The sequence below is a fragment of the Xyrauchen texanus genome, chromosome 26, assembly GCF_025860055.1.
Source record: "Xyrauchen texanus isolate HMW12.3.18 chromosome 26, RBS_HiC_50CHRs, whole genome shotgun sequence".
In the NCBI taxonomy this organism is placed as follows: Eukaryota; Metazoa; Chordata; class Actinopteri; order Cypriniformes; family Catostomidae; genus Xyrauchen; species Xyrauchen texanus.
Window position 1 is genome coordinate 42,176,091 of NC_068301.1, and position 18,872 is coordinate 42,194,962.

The following is an 18,872-nucleotide window of genomic DNA, read 5'->3' on the forward strand; positions in this document are numbered from 1 at the left end:
AAGACCTGCCCACTGATAGATAAGCCCATGCTGTGCACATGGATATTTACACATCGCAATATATACAATTTAGCAAAATCTCTACCGGTTGACACTTTATATCGTCGCCACGATATACATAGTCAAATCGCCCAGCCCTAATTATAATAATGATATTGTTGGTCAGTGCAGATGGGAGCAGTAAGCCAATAAAATTTTGTGCAATCACTCGGTTGCCTGCTCGCTCTACAGCAGCTGAACTTTAAAAATATTAACCCAAATGGCTTCGCTCCTCAAACAAAACCATTTTAAATTGCTACATTTTTCCTCCAAACTCTGTTTTACAAATAATTTGTTCCACTTTTTAGTTTTTGGGAATTTCTTTTGAAAAAAATACAAATTATATATACACAAATAAATTATGTTTTAATGTTTAAAGTTTTATAAAGCAAATAATGTGTTGTAAATGTTACTCACCCACAGGCCAGGTACATGCCATCTCTTGACAATGCAAGTGATGTTCCTCTTACACAGCCATCATCTGCAAACTTGTTCAAACACTTACTGGTACGCACATCCCAGACGAACACCTCACCTTCCTCTGCCACAGACAAACATATAAAATAATAATAACAACAACAACAACAACAAATGCATCACAAATTCAATGAGAATTTCTATGTCCCAAATTACAACATACACCATATGTAGGTGATCAAACCACAGTTCAATTTAATATTCAATATAAAGAACACAACCATGATTTATGAAGGCTGTGATATATGGCTGAACTTGGGAAATGCACATGACAAATGAATGTTTAGCAATAAGTGTTATTTTTACCAATTCAAACGTTATTTTCTTGTAGATTTGATTCTGGGACATCGGACCAGGTTTTCTCACTAATGAAATGCATTTGGCCACTTCCTATTTCTTTTGTTGACGTTCTTAAAAGAAGTTCGGGATGAACATGAGTAGTCGTTCTGCACCAGATATAGCAATTTAATTTTCCTTTACACATTTGGCTGCCATCTACAATGCTGAATTAACACTGAATCTCTCACCAAATCTTGCAGTTAGAATTGAATTCACTTGGGGGCGCGGTGTATATTTGTCTTTGGGGTGTTGGATGAGAGACGATATAATGGCTTCTGTGCATCTTAAAGCAAAGCCAAGTTATATTACTCGACAATACTTGTAATATTTTGATTCTTATTGAATTCTACTCAAAAAATGGGACAGCCCTAGTTGCATACTCTAATATTTCGTTATCCAACGTTCACAGCATTTATTTCCATCCATAATTGCATAAATATTTGGCCGAGATCTTGTATTGATGACAGGAGAGTAGAAGTTGACTGTCTCCTCCATGTATCTGCCCACCACTTCGTAAAGTCTTCTCCAGCACATCCCAAGACTTTCAATGGGGTTAAGGTCAGGACTCTGTGGTGGCCAATTCATGTGTGAAAATGATTCCTTGGGCTCCCTTAACAGCTAATTGACAATTTGAGCCCAATGAATCTTGGCATTGTCATCCTGGAATATGCCCGTGTCATCAGGGAAAAAAAAAAATCTATCGATGGGGTAAACTTGTCATTCAGTATATTCAGCTTACTTCATTTTATTGTCGCATAATGTTGCTGAGCCTAGACCTGACCAACTGAAGCAACCCCAGATCATAACACTGCCTCCAGAGGCTTGTACAGTGGGCACTATGCATGATGGGTGCATTGCATCATGCGCTTCCTTTCTTACACTGATGCACCCATTGCTTTGGAATGGGGTGTATCTGGACTCCTCAGACCACATGAATGTTGCACTAATGTTGGAATGTGGTCTTTATAATTTTATTTTTAACAATCGATTTTTTCTCATAGGTTAAAAACGTCAATAGTTGGACTTCCGGTTTGAACATCACCGTGATGGCAGCACTGTGAACGGGCTCCCAAGGAAACCTATGAAATTTAAAACTTTACCCCGTTAAGACTAAGCAAATTTGAGCTTAGAGGTAGATAAATGAGGGGGTAAGCGAAATACACCAAAACTAACGCTTCGACGAAGCAATATAGTGGGTGCTTAAACCTGGGAAAATAGCGCTGGCATTCCTGCTAACGCTAACGTGATTCACTGCTTGGCACGAGGCTGCACACTGGTGGACCGCTACCGCACGGTGAATCGATATGGCCAACATAGACGTGGTACTTCAGGAATTGAGAGACTTTCGCCAAGAAAACAATGCGAGTTTGGGGGAAATTAAGGAAGAAATGTCCAAGATGAGCGCGAGAATGGACGAGGCTGAAGGACGGATTGAGAAGGCGGAGGAGAGGATTCAAAACACGGAGGACGCCATGACGGAAATAATAAAGTTACAAATAAGGTTGGAGGATAAATTAATGGACTTGGAGTCGTACGAGAAGGGAAAATGTCTGCATCTACGGGGTACCCGAGACTCTCCAACAATGAGTGATTTTGTGGAGAAGTTGCTGCGTGACGGTTTTGAGGTGTCCCAAGACTAGCTTGACATATGCTTCGAACGGGCGCATCGCTCTCTAGGCCCACCACCGCCAGACGATGCACCCCCACGCTCTATTATTGTGAAATTCCTCAGCTTTAAGACCACAGAACTTTTGCTCCGTAAGGCATGGCAGAAAAAAGGATTTATCTGGAATGGTAAACAAGTAAGTTTAGACCATGATTATTCTCCTCTCATCCTAAAGAAACTAAGAGAATACGCAGAGGTGCGCAAGATTCTGAAAGAGCAGCAGATCCCCTTTCAAACTCTCTTTCCAGCTAGGCTGAAGGTGAAATACACTGAAGAAACTAAAATTTACAACAAAGTTGTGGAAGCTACTGCAGATATGTCCAGAAGAGTCTATGCGGTGAAGGTCATCGGATCGCGAGAAACAGCGTTGGAGCAACTGAAGCAGCTGACGTGGAGCAGAGTTGGCAGAGGAGCGGGGAGCAGCGCAGCGAACAAGAGGCGGAACCCCGGTTACAAAGAAAAACTCAGAGCCTTCAAGAGGACCTCACCTACGCCTTCGGATCATTACCTCGTCTCTTGCATGCTGCAATCAGCTAATGTTACTCAATCTACACCATGCTATCGTTCAGGTAGAACTATTCTTTCGACCACTAAAGATGACTTCACTAATACTCTTCCAGATCTATCTCATATACTCAATAAACCCCAAAGCCCAGAAGAACTTGATGAAATAACAAAAAATTTAAATGCAGTCTTCTCTAGCACCCTTGATGTTGTCGCCCCACTTCGATTAAAGAAAATTAAAGAAATAAGCCCTGCACCATGGTACAATGATCACACTCATGCTCTCAAGAGAGCAGCTCGGAAAATGGAGCATGTGGAAAAATACAAAATTAGAAGTATTTCAGGGTGCATGGAAGGATAGTGTCTGTAGCTACAAACACGCACTCAAAGCTGCCAGGTCAGCATATTTTAGTAAACTCATAGAAAATAACCACAACAATCCTAGATGTTTATTCAGTACTGTGGCTAAATTGGTTAGGAATAAAGCCTCAACCGAACCAGATATTACGTCACAGCTCAAGAGTAATGACTTCATGAATTTCTTTACAGATAAAATTGAAATAATCAGAAATAAAATTGGAATTATGCAATCATCTGTCATAGCACCTCAGAAAACAGTGTCGAATAATTTCCCTCATGTGCAACTTCAATCCTTCGCTATCATAGGTCATGAAGAGCTAACAAAACTTATCAAAACATCAAAAGCCACAACTTGTTTGTTAGATCCTATACCAACTAAGCTCTTAAAAGAGGTATCTCCTGTAATATCAGAACCTCTTCTTAATATCATTAACTCCTCGCTATGCTTAGGAACTTTAAAATGGCAATTATCAAACCGCTAATTAAGAAGCCACAACTTGATCCTGGAGAACTTGCTAATTAGCAAATCTATAATTATAGACCGTTTTCAAATCTCCCGTTTATGTCAAAAATACTAGAAAAGGTAGTATCCTCCCAAATATGTTCATTTCTACAGAGAAATAGTATATATGAAGAATTTCAATCAGGATTTAGGCCTCATCAAAGTACAGAGACTGCACTTATCAGAGTTACAAATGACTTGCTCTTATCATCTGATCGCGGCTGCATTTCTCTTCTAGTGCTTTTAGATCTTAGTGCTGCATTCAACACGATAGATCACAACATTCTCTTGAATAGGCTGGAGAATTATGTTGGAATTAGTGGAGTTACATTAGCATGGTTTATGTCATATTTAGCAGACCGCTACCACTTTGTCTATTTAAATGAGGAACTGTCAAACCAAACAAAAGTAAAGTATGGAGTGCCACAGGGATCAGTTTTAGGGCCACTGCTTTTCTCCATGTATATGCTTCCCCTGGGAGATATTATCAGGAATCGTGGAATAAGTTTCCACTGCTATGCTGACGATACACAACTTTATATTTCTTCAAAACCTGATGAGATTTCACAATTCTCAAAATTAGCAGAGTGTATCAATGAAATAAAAGATTGGATGGCCAGAAATTTCCTTCTACTCAATTCTGACAAAACAGAGGTTCTAATTATTGGACCAAAAACTCTAAAAATAAGCCACTAAAATATAATTTGACTCTAGATGGATGTACTGTTACATCATCTTCAACAGCAAAGAACTTAGGTGTTATATTTGATACCAATCTGTCCTTTGAAAATCAAATTACAAATGTTTGTAGAACAGCATTCTTCCACCTAAGAAATACTGCTAAATTAAGGCATATGCTCTCGGTTGCTGATGCCGAAAAACTAATTCATGCGTTCATGACCTCAAGACTAGATTATTGTAATGCATTACTGGGAGGATGTCCAGCAAGATCAGTAAATAAACTTCAATTGGTTCAAAATGCAGCAGCCAGAGTGCTGACGAGAACCAAGAAATATGATCATATTAGCCCCATTTTATCATCGTTACATTGGCTACCTGTTAAATTCCGTATTGATTTTAAAATTCTGTTAACTACGTACAAAGCTTTGAATGGTCTAGCTCCACGAGTACTTAAGTGATCTTCTAACACGCTATATTCCAACACGTTCATTAAGATCGCAAAATTCTGGCCTATTAATAGTTCCTAGAATATCAAAATCCACTAAAGGAGGAAGATCCTTTTCATATTTGGCTCCTAAACTATGGAATAGTCTCCCAAACACTGTTCGAGATGCAGACACACTCTCTCAGTTTAAGTCTAGACTAAAGACTCATCTATTTAGCCAGGCATACACCTAATTTATCCCACAATTAGGCTGCTTTAGTTGGGTCTGCCGGAACCAGAAACCAGAAACATTGAGCATGATCTCTAACTCTGCAATAAATTCAATGGCATCTACGCTTACATCTTTTTATTTGTTTCCCTGTCTCAACCTCGGGACTCCTATCCTGAGGTCACCAGAACCGGCTGGATCCAGCACCATTCCTGCTTCGTGTTGGACTCCACTGCTACATGTCGCAGAATGATGATGACTAAATGCAGCCGGTGCCAGCCAAACATCACTTCAATCTATTATGACGGACTTCAGAGGATGAAATTATGCCAACTCCAACCTGCATCACCTCAGTCTACTTATGGACTACGATCCTGAAATGAAATGCTTAGACTAACAATTGCCAACAAAAGCCTTCATCAGCCAATTAACAAGGACAATTGCATCTATGTGAACTTCTGCAATTAATCAAGATGGACTTCAAAGACTTTGGTCATTAATCTTACAGTTCAAACACAATCAATGTTTAATCAATGACCCTTATCACTTAGTTTAATAATTTTAAACCATGATTTTACCTATACATAATTAATATTTACATTACATTCATAATGTTAGCCAGAGGGGAACTGGCCCCCACAGTGAGTCTGGTTTCTCCCAAGGTTATTTTTCTCCATTAATCTACATCTTATGGAGTTTTGTGTTCCTTGCCACAGTCGCCTACAGCTTGCTCACTGGGTTATTAATACAATTATCATTTAATTATTTATAAACACTATTAAAATTCGTATTTTATCTAAATTACACAATGATGATTAATCGACTTTATAGACATTACAGTTCTTATCGTCTGTTAATGCTAATATTCTGTAAAGCTGCTTTGAAACGATGTGTGTTGTGAAAGGCGCTATACCAGGGGTCTCCAACCTTTTTGTGAGTGAGGGCTCCCTGAAGGAATAAAATAGTCTAGAGGGCTACTTGTTTGATATAGGCGCAAGCACGCACGCACGCACGTTTCAAGTTTTGAAAAATACAACAACAAACAGTAATATTGTTAAATACTATGACAATTGAATTTATAATTATATATTAGGGGTGTAACGGTTCACAAAATTAACGGTTATGTTCAATATGATACAGTGCTGACACGGTTCGGTACGTTTTCGATAGAGCAAAATGAAAGAAATGCATTTTTTTTATATAAAAATAAACAATTTCTCATTTTTAAAATGTCATAAAATAAACAAACACTGTGGCACTTTTTTCACTTTACTTTTAAATCACCAAAATATGTCTAAGTAATGAAATGAATATTGACATCATGGCTTAATAAATGTAAATCATTTCTCACAAGCATTTTAAATTATTATTAATTATTAGATTATTTTTATTCATCAATCAATCCTATTTATAGGAATTTATATAAAATATTTACAATTATAATTGTATTTATAATTTCTCTCTGTAGATCCCATTACACTGAACACATTTAAACACAATTTTAATACAAAATGTCAAGAGTTATTTGTCACACTTACAACAATAAATAGGCCAAATCAGCCTGCTTTTATGGGCAAAACAACAACTACCTGTTTAGCGTTTTTGTAAAAAATGATTGCTGCCTGCTTAATGTTGTTTTCATCTCACTAACTTTTTCTTTTCTAAGTGATGTACCTGGTGGATAATGAACATTGAAGGTCTTGTGGGTTGTGGTGAAATGTCTCTCCGCATTGTGTCTCTTGGCAACCGCAATGCTAGCTCCACAGATGAGGCATACAGCTTTATCTTTAACGTTAGTGAAGAGGAATTCTGTCTCCCACTCCTCGTTAAAATAATAAGTGTTCTTTTTTGCATGACCTGCATCATCAGCCATAATGAATCTTTTTTTCTTTTTTATAGTTCAATTTATCTTATGTACTGTCTGCCCGCGACCGCCTCAACTCACAGAAGTTACGTTACGTTTTGTTTTTTTTTTAAACGTGCTCGACGTGCAGATTCTAAATATTTTACATTATTTTATTATGTTTTAATGGTATATGAAATGTTACCATTAGTTATTTTCTCATTTTATGCCATCATCATAAATAAAAAATAAAAAAACTAAATGAAAGATTACAATTCAGGCTATTTATAGAACGTGCTCGGCGGGCGACTCAGAGACTCCATGCGGGCTACCAGGTGCCCGCGGGCACCATGTTGGAGACCAATGCGCTATACAAATAAAATTGACTTGACGAAATTGAGGTTTACCCACTTTTTTTTTTTTTTTTTTTTTTAAAAACAACAAAGTTTAATGGTGTGTAATAAGGAGATAAGTAAGGTTTTTGGAGGGTGTTCTTCTCAGTGAGGCCTTAGCCATTAAGGGCCTCCTCCACTGACTGATGAAGAAGCTGCCTTTTAAAGGCGAAGCAGGGTCCACCTCAGGGATCCCTACCTTGGAAGTTAGAACTACCTCAGTTTGATTTTCTTTTTATTTATTTTTTTTATGCTATGTTATTTGTTCACAAGTTCCATGTTCAGTGTTTACAAGGGTGTGCGGAGAGCCTATTAAAACGTGTGTACTTGTTCTATAATTTAGATGAGTAGCAGATCAGTGAAAACGGTATCAATCAATGTTAATGGCTTACATAATCCAGTAAAAAGGTGGAAAGCCCTATCTAAATTTAAAAGAGATAAAGCTCAGATTGTTTTTATGCAGGAAACACATCTGTCTGATAGCGAACATGAAAAATTTAACAAGCTTGGTTTTAAACATGTCTTTTATTCTTCCCACAGTTCGGGGAGGCGAAGAGGTGTGGCGATCTTGGTGCACGGCGCTCTAAATTATGAACATATAACAGAATATAAAGATAAGGAGGGAAGATATATAAATGGTAACTGGTAAGATTGATGGTATTACTCTGAGTTTCTTAAACGTGTATATTCCCCCAGGAAGCAATTGGTCCTTGTATAAACAGATCCTAGAATTAACAACAAGGAGTCAGGGAATTGTATTACAGTGGGTACGGAAAGTATTCAGACCCCCTTTTTCACTCTTTGTTATATTGCAGCCATTTGCTAAAATCAATTAAGTTCATTTTTTTTCCTCATTGTTGTACACACAGGACCCCATATTGACAGAAAAACACAGAATTGTTGACATTTTTGCACATTTATTAAAAAAGAAAAACTGAAATATCACATGGTCCTAAGTATTCAGACCCTTTGCTGTGACACTCATATTTAACTCAGGTGCTGTCCATTTCTTCTGATCATCCTTGAGATGGTTCTACACCTTCAATTGAGTCCAGCTGTGTTTGATTATACTGATTGGACTTGATTAGGAAAGCCACACACCTGTCTATATAATACCTTACAGCTCACAGTGCATGTCAGAGCAAATGAGAATCATGACGTCAAAGGAACTGCCTGAAGAGCTCAGAGACAGAATTGTGGCAAGGCACAGATCTGGCCAAGGTCACAAAAAAAATTTCTGCTGCCCTAAAGGTTCATAAGCGCACAGTGGCCTCCATAATCCTTAAATGGAAGACGTTTGTGACGACCAGAACCCTTCCTAGAGCTGGCCGTCTGGCCAAACTGAGCTATCGGTGGAGAAGAGCCTTGGTGAGAGAGGTAAAGAACCCCCCAAAGATCACTGTGGCTGAGCTCCAGAGATGCAGTCGGGAGATGGGAGAAAGTTGTAGTAAGTCAACCATCACTGCAGCCATCCACCAGTCGGGGCTTTATGGCAGAGTGGCCCGACGGAAGCCTCTCCTCAGTGCAAGACACATGAAAGCCTGCATGGAGTTTGCTAAAAAACACCTGAAGGACTCCAAGATGGTGATAAATAAGATTCTCTGGTCTGATGAGACCAAGATAGAACTTTTTGGCCTTAATTCTAAGCGGTATGTGTGAAGAAAACCAGGCACTGCTCATCACCTGTCCAATACAGTCTCAACAGTGAAGCATGGTGGTGGCAGCATCATGCTGTGGGGGTGTTTTTCAGCTGCAGGGACAGGACGACTGGTTGCAATCGAGGGAAAGATGAATGCGGCCAAGTACAGGGATATCCTGGACGAAAATCTTCTCCAGAGTGCTCTGGACCTCAGACTGGGCCGAAGGTTCACCTTCCAACAAGACAATGACCCTAAGCACACCGCTAAAATAACGAATGTGTGGCTTCACAACAACTCCGTGACTGTTCTTGAATGGCCCAGCCAGAGCCCTGACTTAAACCCAATTGAGCATCTCTGGAGAGACCTGAAAATGGCTGTCCACCAACGTTTACCATCCAACCTGACAGAACTGGAGAGGATCTGCAAGGAGGTATGGCTGAGGATACCCAAATCCAGATGTGAAAAACTTGTTGCATCGTTCCCAAAAAGACTCATGGCTGTATTAGCTCAAAAGGGTGCTTCTACTAAATACTGAACAAAGGGTCTGAATACTTAGGACCATGTGATATTTCAGTTTTTCTTTTTTAATAAATGTGCAAAAATGTCAACAATTCTGTGTTTTTCTGTCAATATGGGGTGCTGTGTGTACAATAATGAGGAAAAAAAAAATAACTTAAATGATTTTAGCAAATGGCTGCAATATAACAGAGTGAAAAATTTAAGGGGGTCTGAATACTTTCTGTACCCACTGTATGTGGCGGTGATCTTAACCTCACATTAAATGCTAAATTGGATTCTTCGAACGGGAAAGGTGATGCGAGAAATATTGGAAAAAGAATGGTACATCTTATGGACGAATTAGGATTAGTTGATGTGTGGAGAGATTGCCATCCAACTGATAGGGAATATACCCAATATTCATGCGCACACAATGTCTACTCAAGGTTAGACTATCTCTTCATGTATAGAAATGACCTCTTTAGGTTAAAAAATTGTGAAATAGGTCCCTGTACTATATCAGACCACAACCCGGTTTACGCTAACATCTGCCTGAACAGGAAGAATAGATCTACCTTATGGAGGTTGAACACAAACATTCTTAATTACCGAGATATTAAAGAGCGTTTGAAGAAAGAAATAGAGGAGTACTTAGAATATAACGATAAGGACGAGATGTCTCCAGGAATACTATGGGATGCACTTAAGGCAGTGATTAGGGGGAAAATAATTGAGATTTCCTCTCACCTGAAAAAAAGTAGGTCAGCAAAATCTCCGGCACTTAGAAGATAAGTTGTTAGATCTGCAACACCAACACTCTAGGTCTCATAACAGTAATATTAAATCAGATATAATAAAACTGAAAAAAGAAATAGATGATTTGAACACCATGGACATACAGAAAAAACTAATTTTTATAAAACAACAGTACTATGAGGTAGGGGGGAAAATCACTGAAACTCCTTTCTTATAAGCTCAGGAAACAGCAAGCAGAGAGAACTATTCACAAAATTAAGAATCCCCTAAATGATCAAATAGAATTTGAACAGGAAAAAAAAAAAATTCAACAATGCTTTCTGGATTACTATAAGAAATTATATTCTCAACCTCATATAGACAACAACCTGGACATCAATACCTTCTTGTTTGAACTCGAGCTGCCAACAGTGACAGAGGAACAAAATTAAAAAGTTACTATCCACAATAAGTAAAGATGAAATCCATTTAGCAATTAAAAGATTAAAGGGCGGGAAGATGGCAGGGGCAGATGGATTTGGTCCGGAATGGTACAAAGTAATGCAGGATTTTTTGGTCCCAACGTTGTTGAAAACATTTAATTGGGTGATGGCAAATAAGATAGTCCCACCCTCAAGGAGGGAAGCAATAATTTCTATCATCCCAAAAGAAGGAAAGGATAGATTGCAATGCAGTAACTATCGCCCAATTAGTGTTCTGGATATAGACTAGAAGTTGTTCACCTCAATCATGTCAAGAAGATTAGAAACAATTTTACCAGGGTTAATACATAAAGATCAGACGGGTTTTATCAAACAAAGACAGACTCAAGACAACATTAGGAGGGTTTTACACATAATGAGGCAGGTTGATAAGCAAAAATTAGAGACCTTAGTATTGAGTTTAGACGCCGAAAAGGCATTTGATTCAGTGAGGGGGTCCTTTTTATATAAGGTGCTTGAAAAATTCAGTTTTGATAAATCTGTAATTGAGGTTATTTCAGGGTTATACAATAACCCAACTGCTAGGATCAAAATTAACGGAGACCTCACTGAATCATTCATATTGGAGCACGGGACTCGACAAGGGTGTTGCATCTCGCCTCTCCTCTTCGCCTTGTTTATCGAACCCTTAAGCCAGTGGATCAGGCAGAGAAGTGATATAACTGGAGTAAGAACAGTAGGGGGCAAAAATTTGCACTTTTTGCTGATGATTTATTATTGACTATATCTTACCCCACACAGGTTGTTCATTAAACTACTACTACTAGACTATGGCTCTTTTTCAGTGTACAAGGTTAATGTAAATAAAACACAGGTATTAACTCTGAATTATGCCCCACCAGAAGAAATCAAGGATAGTTATATATGGAAATGGGAGGCAGACAGTATCAGATATTTAGGGGTGGTATTGCACCGAGATTTCACTAAAATGTTTGAAGCTAATTATGGCCCTCTGAATATAGCAATAATATCGGATATACAAAGATGGATTACCATACCTTTTTTGGATTTACATTCTAGGATTGATTCAATAAGATTAAATATTCTCCCCCGAATGCGCTACTTATTCCAGTGCTTACCAATTTTCATACCTCAAAAACAATTTGTAGAGTGGGATAGAATGCTGTCAAAATATATTTGGAAAGGGAAAAAAATCCAGAGTTAAATATAAAACCTTACAATTGAAGATAAAGGAGGTCGTGGTCGTCCTAGTTTACGAGAATACTACTGTGCTGCACAGTTAAGACCATTAATATGTTTGTGTTCTTCATATTACACCGCAGGATGGAAGGAGGTGGAGGGGCCAGCTATTGAAGCAATACCAGTTGAAGCTTTATTAGCAGATATCAAACTGCAGAATAAGATTCATTTAACAGACGAACCCATTTCACATGTAATGATATCTGCTTGGAATGAAGCAATTAAAATTTGTGGTTTGGAAGACACTTCAAAAATCTTAAAATGGTGTGCATACGATTCAGATTTTACCCCGAATCAGCATGATGATAGATTTAAGAATTGGATTTTAAAAGGATTGACTGATAACTCATTTGTCCACAAGGGGGCACTCCAATCTTTTGAAGCCTTGCAAAGAAAACATGGATTAGGCTCTGCTGACTTTAGGTATCTTCAGATCAGGCACTCTTTTAATCAGGACCTGAAAGTGAATTTAAACAACCTAGGATTTGTGGGAACATTTATATCATTAACTACAAATTTAGGAGCACACAAAATGATATCCAAGTTATACAAAAGCATCCTGCGGTGTAAAAAAGACAGCACACATTATGTTAAAGCGAAGTGGGAAAAAGAATGTAATTTGATAATCACCGAAGAATGTTGGGAACACATATGTGAGATACAATGGGTTACAACGGGATCTAAATGTATGGCGTGAATTTTGTTGGAAAAATATAATGAGATTTTTCATCACCCCTGTTCAAAAAAGGTATCGGGGCATTGGAGATGCATGCTGGAGATGTGGGGGGGGAGGGTGCTAACCATTACCACATTTTTTGGGACTGCCAAGTTATTTCTCAGTATTGGGCTAGACTACATGACCATATACAGAATGTTTTTGCATTTGTTTTTCCATTTACTTTTGAAACCCTATATCTAAGTAATATATCAACGGATAAATTGGACTCGAAGGACAGAAACTTCTATACATCTTATTGGCAGCAAGTTAAAAGGCTCTAACAAGGAGATGGCTCAAACCAGAACCACCGACAACTGAGGACTGGATAAACATTGTGCAAGAGATCTACACAATGGAAAAACTGTCCTTTTTACTCAAAGGGCAGAGGGACACTTTCTATAGGATATGGTCCAAGTGGACGGAATATGTTAAGGCGGTTAGATCTGATTTTTTGTAAACACTGCTGCTTTTTACTAATTTTGCACAGATTTAAAAAAGTTTAAATGAATAGCATAAATAATTTGGAAGTAATTTGATTTCCCCACCACCCACACCTGAGTTCTGATGTTCTTGTAATAGAAAGTAATATATGTTAAAGCAACGTAATGTACTTCATATGTCAAACAATTGTAAAATTCAACATGCTTTCTCAATAAAAGTTAATAATTTTTTTTAAAAAACGTCAATAGTTAATATCAATGGATTGTCTCTCTCCAAGTGGAATGTAAATGGGTTGGGCACCTGAAGGTTATTTCTTTTCTTAAACGTAAGAAATATGATAGTGTTTCTTCAAGAAATGCATCTTTCCCTGCAGGAAAATGAAAAATGTGGGAAGATATGGGGTGAACATGTTTTCTTTAGTGCTTACTCAAGTAAAAGCAGGGGAGTCATTACATTGATAAGCAAGCGTCTACAATTCAAATGTCTCAAACAGATTAAAGATAAACATAATAAGATTAAAGAATCAGTGTTTTAGCAGAAAATCAGGGGCAAAGGTTGGTTTTGGCTAATATTTACGCACATAACGCTGATGATCAGGGCTTTTTTATAGATCTTGAAGGGATGTTGCAAGCCGCTAACACCCCTAATGCTATAATATTGGGAGGAGACATTAACCCAATGATGGATTCAGTCTTTGATCAAAGTGAAGCAAAAGTGTGAAGCCCACAACAATGACACTTCACAGGATGTGTAAAAATCTTGGTCTTACAGATATTTGGAGACTTTTAAACCCATCTGGTAGAGACAATATATTTTTTTTTCCATCAGTTCATAAGATTTTTTTTAGAATTGTTTTTTTTATATATACATCTAAGGCTGTAATTTCATCTGTTGTTGATTGTTCAATTGGAAACATCTTAGTCTCAGATCACACCCTGGTGAGTTTAGAGGGGTTGCCATATATGGAGAAAAATGAATCATACAGTTGGTGCTTTAATGCATCCCTTTTGAAAAATCCTGATTTCCAACAAATGTTAAAGGCTGAAATCAATGTTTATTTGGAGACCAACTGGTCCTCAGTATCCTCTGTGGGCATGGCTTGGGAGGCACTTAAGGCAGTTCTTAGGGGTCAAATCATACAGTATGCCTCGTTCATCAAAAAATCCACAGCAAGAGAACTCGTGGAAATGGAAGGGAATATTAAAAGTGCCGAGGCAGAGCTGAAGTGCCGAATGTCGTCTGATGGCCTCAGAGTGGTAGTGGGTGTTAAATGTTGATTCTGTGTATTTGTTTTACTTTGTGATTTAATAAAAATGTTAATCATTGAAAAAATAAATGCTTACTTTGGAGAGAACCCTCACTTCGATTGAGAGGCGCATTGCCGAAAATGGAGTTCTGTTCAGATCTCTTTATAATAAGGCCAATAGCCAGGCTAAAAATTGATAACATGACGGCTAAAGCAGACAAAATGCAGGGAGCATATCATCAGGCTAAAAGAGATACTATCCACTGCCTTACGGAAATTGAAATAGTTTATCTTTCTATTTTCAGCATTAAATCTTCAATCTCTGCCATAGGTGATTCACCATTGTAAAAATACCTTCTGGGAGCCAGAGCATTTGTCATAAAATCAAATATACAAGTGCTTTTTAGAATTATACACTTCCAGAGTGAGGAAAAAGGCTGGAAAAATCACTCCCCCTGCCCAGTACTTTTTTAACTGTTGCCTTCTGGCAGGCGCTACAGAGCACTGAGCACCAGAACTGTCAGGCACAGGATCGTTTTCTCTCTCAGGCTATCCATCTCATGAACATTAAAAATTGCCCATTGAGCAATAATTAATGTGGTTGGATGCTAGGTGGTACTATGGGGTAATTTTCGTTATGCAGGGTTAGACACCTTGATTTCAAACTTTAAATTCATTTGTATTTATTATACCTAAAAATTTGAATTAAACTGGAAAAAAATTAAGTGCAATTAAAATGGGAGTTCACTTTTTGTTTTTGAAAGACAGCTTTACAACAGTTGTGATGGGCAATATCTCTGATAAAGAACCTACTTCATCTGTGCATTCTTTACCGGTCAGGTATTTAGTTGTCAGGGAAAATACCAGACATAGAACTACGCTACTTGAATAAACTATTTTCCTCATGAGCACTTGGTCTGGCTTACTCTTCTGTAGAAGAACTCTTACACATTGGCGAGCCACCTGATATCTGGTCAGCCATATACAATTAACAATTTGGAGAGACAGCCAGGTGAGTCTGATAAGAAGAAACTCATTAATACAAGCGAGAAGAGAACTCAAGCTACATTTCTACATTTGTTTTTAAGTTGAAGACAGAACAGAACTGCATCCGTGGACAATTTATTTGTAACACCTGGACTAACAAAAAGATCCTAATTTGGTGAGAGAATTGTTAAAAGAGAACAATTTGTTACAGTAATCCAGAGTCCGTAGAAGCTGTAGAAATATCAAAATAGCTTGGGTTTTAGCTTGACTGAAATCGCAGCAGGAATTTGGGGTTCCTGTCTAGGTGCCAAGGAGCCAATAAGTAAAAATCAGTACCATGGTATATTTATTCTTAGCTGTGATTGAACTGAAAAATTCTATTTTTATTTGTTAGAAAATACAATTTCTCCAATGCTTCATTGTGAGAGAGTTAAGAAATTGTGCGTTATACCAATATTGTAAATTGCAAACTGAGCTGTGGATCTTCCAACTATGAGGAGTTTGAAAATAATTTTCTAAGGATTAGAAAAAAGATGGCATAGAGTACTAAAAGTACTTTAATACGGCATTTCTCTGTGCTAAAAGTGAACTTGCCTTTGAAAAAAATGCCTTGGGGAAAAAAGTAATGAAGCTGATACACTTGTGATGACTTGTCACAAGTGAGAAAAAAAAAAAAAGTAGAATAGCCTACATATGATTCAATTGTTTTCATAAACTGCCAAGTTAGAACTGAACAATAAGCATAGGCTGAACCAATAACACAATCTTGAACTGATGTAAAATCAAGAGTACACTATATATAGTTGATACAGGACATACAAATTTTGTATTTTGGAAATGCATGTTTGATTTGACTGTGTATCTCAGTCTGATCAGTCAAATAAAACTAGTTGACCAAACGGTTCTGATGTTCAGATTTAATGAACAGCTTCCATATTAGATCAATGGCTAATGCACAACATTTCACTGCATTCTTTTTACTCTTGTAGATTTGGCTTAGTGTTCCTGTTAATTATTTTCAACATTGTTCTGACTATTGTAATATGTTAAGTAACATTTATGTGGTGAATTCAGTTTAGAAAAGGCTGGGTTGCTCCATTGGTCTTGCACCATTCATTGAATTTTTGTCAATAAACATGCCTGTTAAATATTCGCTAATGTTGATTGCGTTGTGTTCTATATTTAAATGTACAATGATCATAACGAAAGGTGAGCACGTTGCAGAAAAATGCCCCTCTTCAGTGGAATTTAGCATCAGATTTCGAATGCAGGGCTCAATGCTAAAAAAATTCTACTGGCCCGCTTGGGCCAGTGGTTCAGATTTTCACTGGCCCAGCCAAAATTTTCACTGGCCCGAACACAAAAATGACAAATAGCTGTTTTTACCAGCATGGCTTTAAAAAAATATGTTCGAAGATACATATTTTTTACATATCTTAGGTTTTTAATACAATGTTCCTCAGGGGCCTGTGTACACTGTAACTGATTTTTGAAATTTGAACGGTATTTTACTGTAAAATGTGTATATAGTACATTACTGTAAATAGCAAAGGATTATGGGAAAATATATGGTCATTACTGTAATTCTACAGTAATTCTTCTGTACTGTAAATCCATTTACAGTAGTGAACCTGCCCACAAAAAAAAACTGACCAATGGCAAGAGAGATTTCTTTTCAAATATTTTTTTCCATACTGTTTGGTGAAAGTGCGATAAATGAATGACTGGGAATGAAATTTTACAACAGTGATTCATCGAAAAGGTTAGTATATTGTTTGTATTATATTTAATTATATAAAACAGAGACATATTCAAATGTATTGATTTGTAATGTTAACAGCATACTAACGTGCGTCACCTGATTAAAGTTTTATTAACAGTAACTGTCTTTTGGCGCCCGTTTTTTTGGCTGTTGGCTAGTTGTCGGTGATTGCCGTCATAACGGTGATATTATCAACTTGTGAATATGTTCATATCAATTAAATTAGCTGAAGAAACCCTTACTTAAACAGAGAAACACAACTTTTGTGTGTTCCTCTGCCGCTTTAACGTTAGCTAACCAGGAGGAAGAGTGTTTAACTCTACGCTAATAGCAAATGTGAAATACTAAATAGTGTTAGGCAACATCGATGTTCAAACGGAGTTTATTATTATTTTATGAGACAGTGTTTTCAAGTGCATCTTTTTTTTTTTAAGGTTGTAGTCTGGATCGTGTTCGAGTCCCAAATTGGAGGTGTCTTTTGTCTTTTCTGGTGTTTCCGTCGTAACGGTAAGTTAAGCAGACAAAGGAAAGAAACTGGCGCTTAAACCAATGTATTTGACTTTAATATTAAAACGTTGCCATTAAATCAGCAGCCTCTCATAACATTGTTTCTTGGTTGATATTTATCAAGCAACTAGTTAGTGGTTACTGTAAAAATGACTGTGCGATTTGTGTGCAAACAATGTAATTTATCTGTGTGAACGCTTTCCTGGTTTTACCACCATATCAAAATATGAACCTGACTAATTCTAGATTTGTCAACTTGACCTTGCAGTTTTCATCTATGATTACCATAATTACGTACTTCAGAGAGAGGGAGGATTCACTCTTTCTTTTGGCTGAAGTATTAATGCTAATTTGAACAGCTGTTTCTAGAGAATATTGATTGTAATTAGGATCACAGTTTGACATTTCAAAGACTATTCCTGTTTTGTATATATGTGTCATGCATCTGAGGGTCCATTTTATTTGCATCATTCAAAAATCAAACTTTACAGGTAATAAGCCTGTAATAGAATTTAACTTTGAATTGCAAGATAGGCAGACATACTTGAGCTGGTCAAGGGGTTGTATCACAAGATATAACACATAGTGGCATAACCTCTATAGAGGAGCCTATTAGAAAGTATTGTAAAGAAAGACACAAGTATGTTCTCTATATATTTAATTAATTTCTTCCTACTTTTGTTAATTGCTGCACTTAGGTCACTGCAACTCCAGCAGATGTAGAGAGAAGCTTCACTGTTCCCAGCATCCCAAGGTGACTGCACTTGGTAAGGATATGAAAATAATTGAATTGATACTATTGCTGAGATTATCATCAGATGGTGGGTCTGTACAACACCAGCTTTAAGATCTTACGCGTAGGCTGAACATAGCCTGTGACAATACTAAAAAGCTGCTGTGATGGTGTTTGTTACAGGAGATTCTGTTGTCCAAGCAAAAACATGGATGCTAACTATGGAGGGCAGAGTCATCATCCAGCTGCAGGAGCTAACAGATTTTTCATCAGCATTAGCTGTCCTGTTTGGCTGCTACCATGTATTCAATGTGGAGTACCAGGAAGGTTCAGCCTGAAGTTTATTCAGAGGTTTGTACATCATTAAATACTTCAAAAGCACCATAACACCAATTGTTAAATGACAGTGTTACAACAAATTGCGCAGAATTTATATTCCTAATTTG

At 37.5% G+C, this 18,872-nt stretch overlaps 1 protein-coding gene across 1 annotated transcript in view; it reads right to left on the reverse strand.

Moving 5' to 3' along the window:
• Nucleotides 1-452: 452 nt before the first annotated feature.
• LOC127619690 (U3 small nucleolar RNA-associated protein 18 homolog) overlaps nt 453-18,872 on the reverse strand; it is a 59,172-nt gene continuing 40,752 nt past the window's right edge. The window contains exon 9 of the mRNA XM_052092639.1: nt 453-580. Coding sequence (XP_051948599.1) covers nt 453-580 — 128 coding nt within the window. The remainder of the gene's footprint in view (nt 581-18,872) is intronic.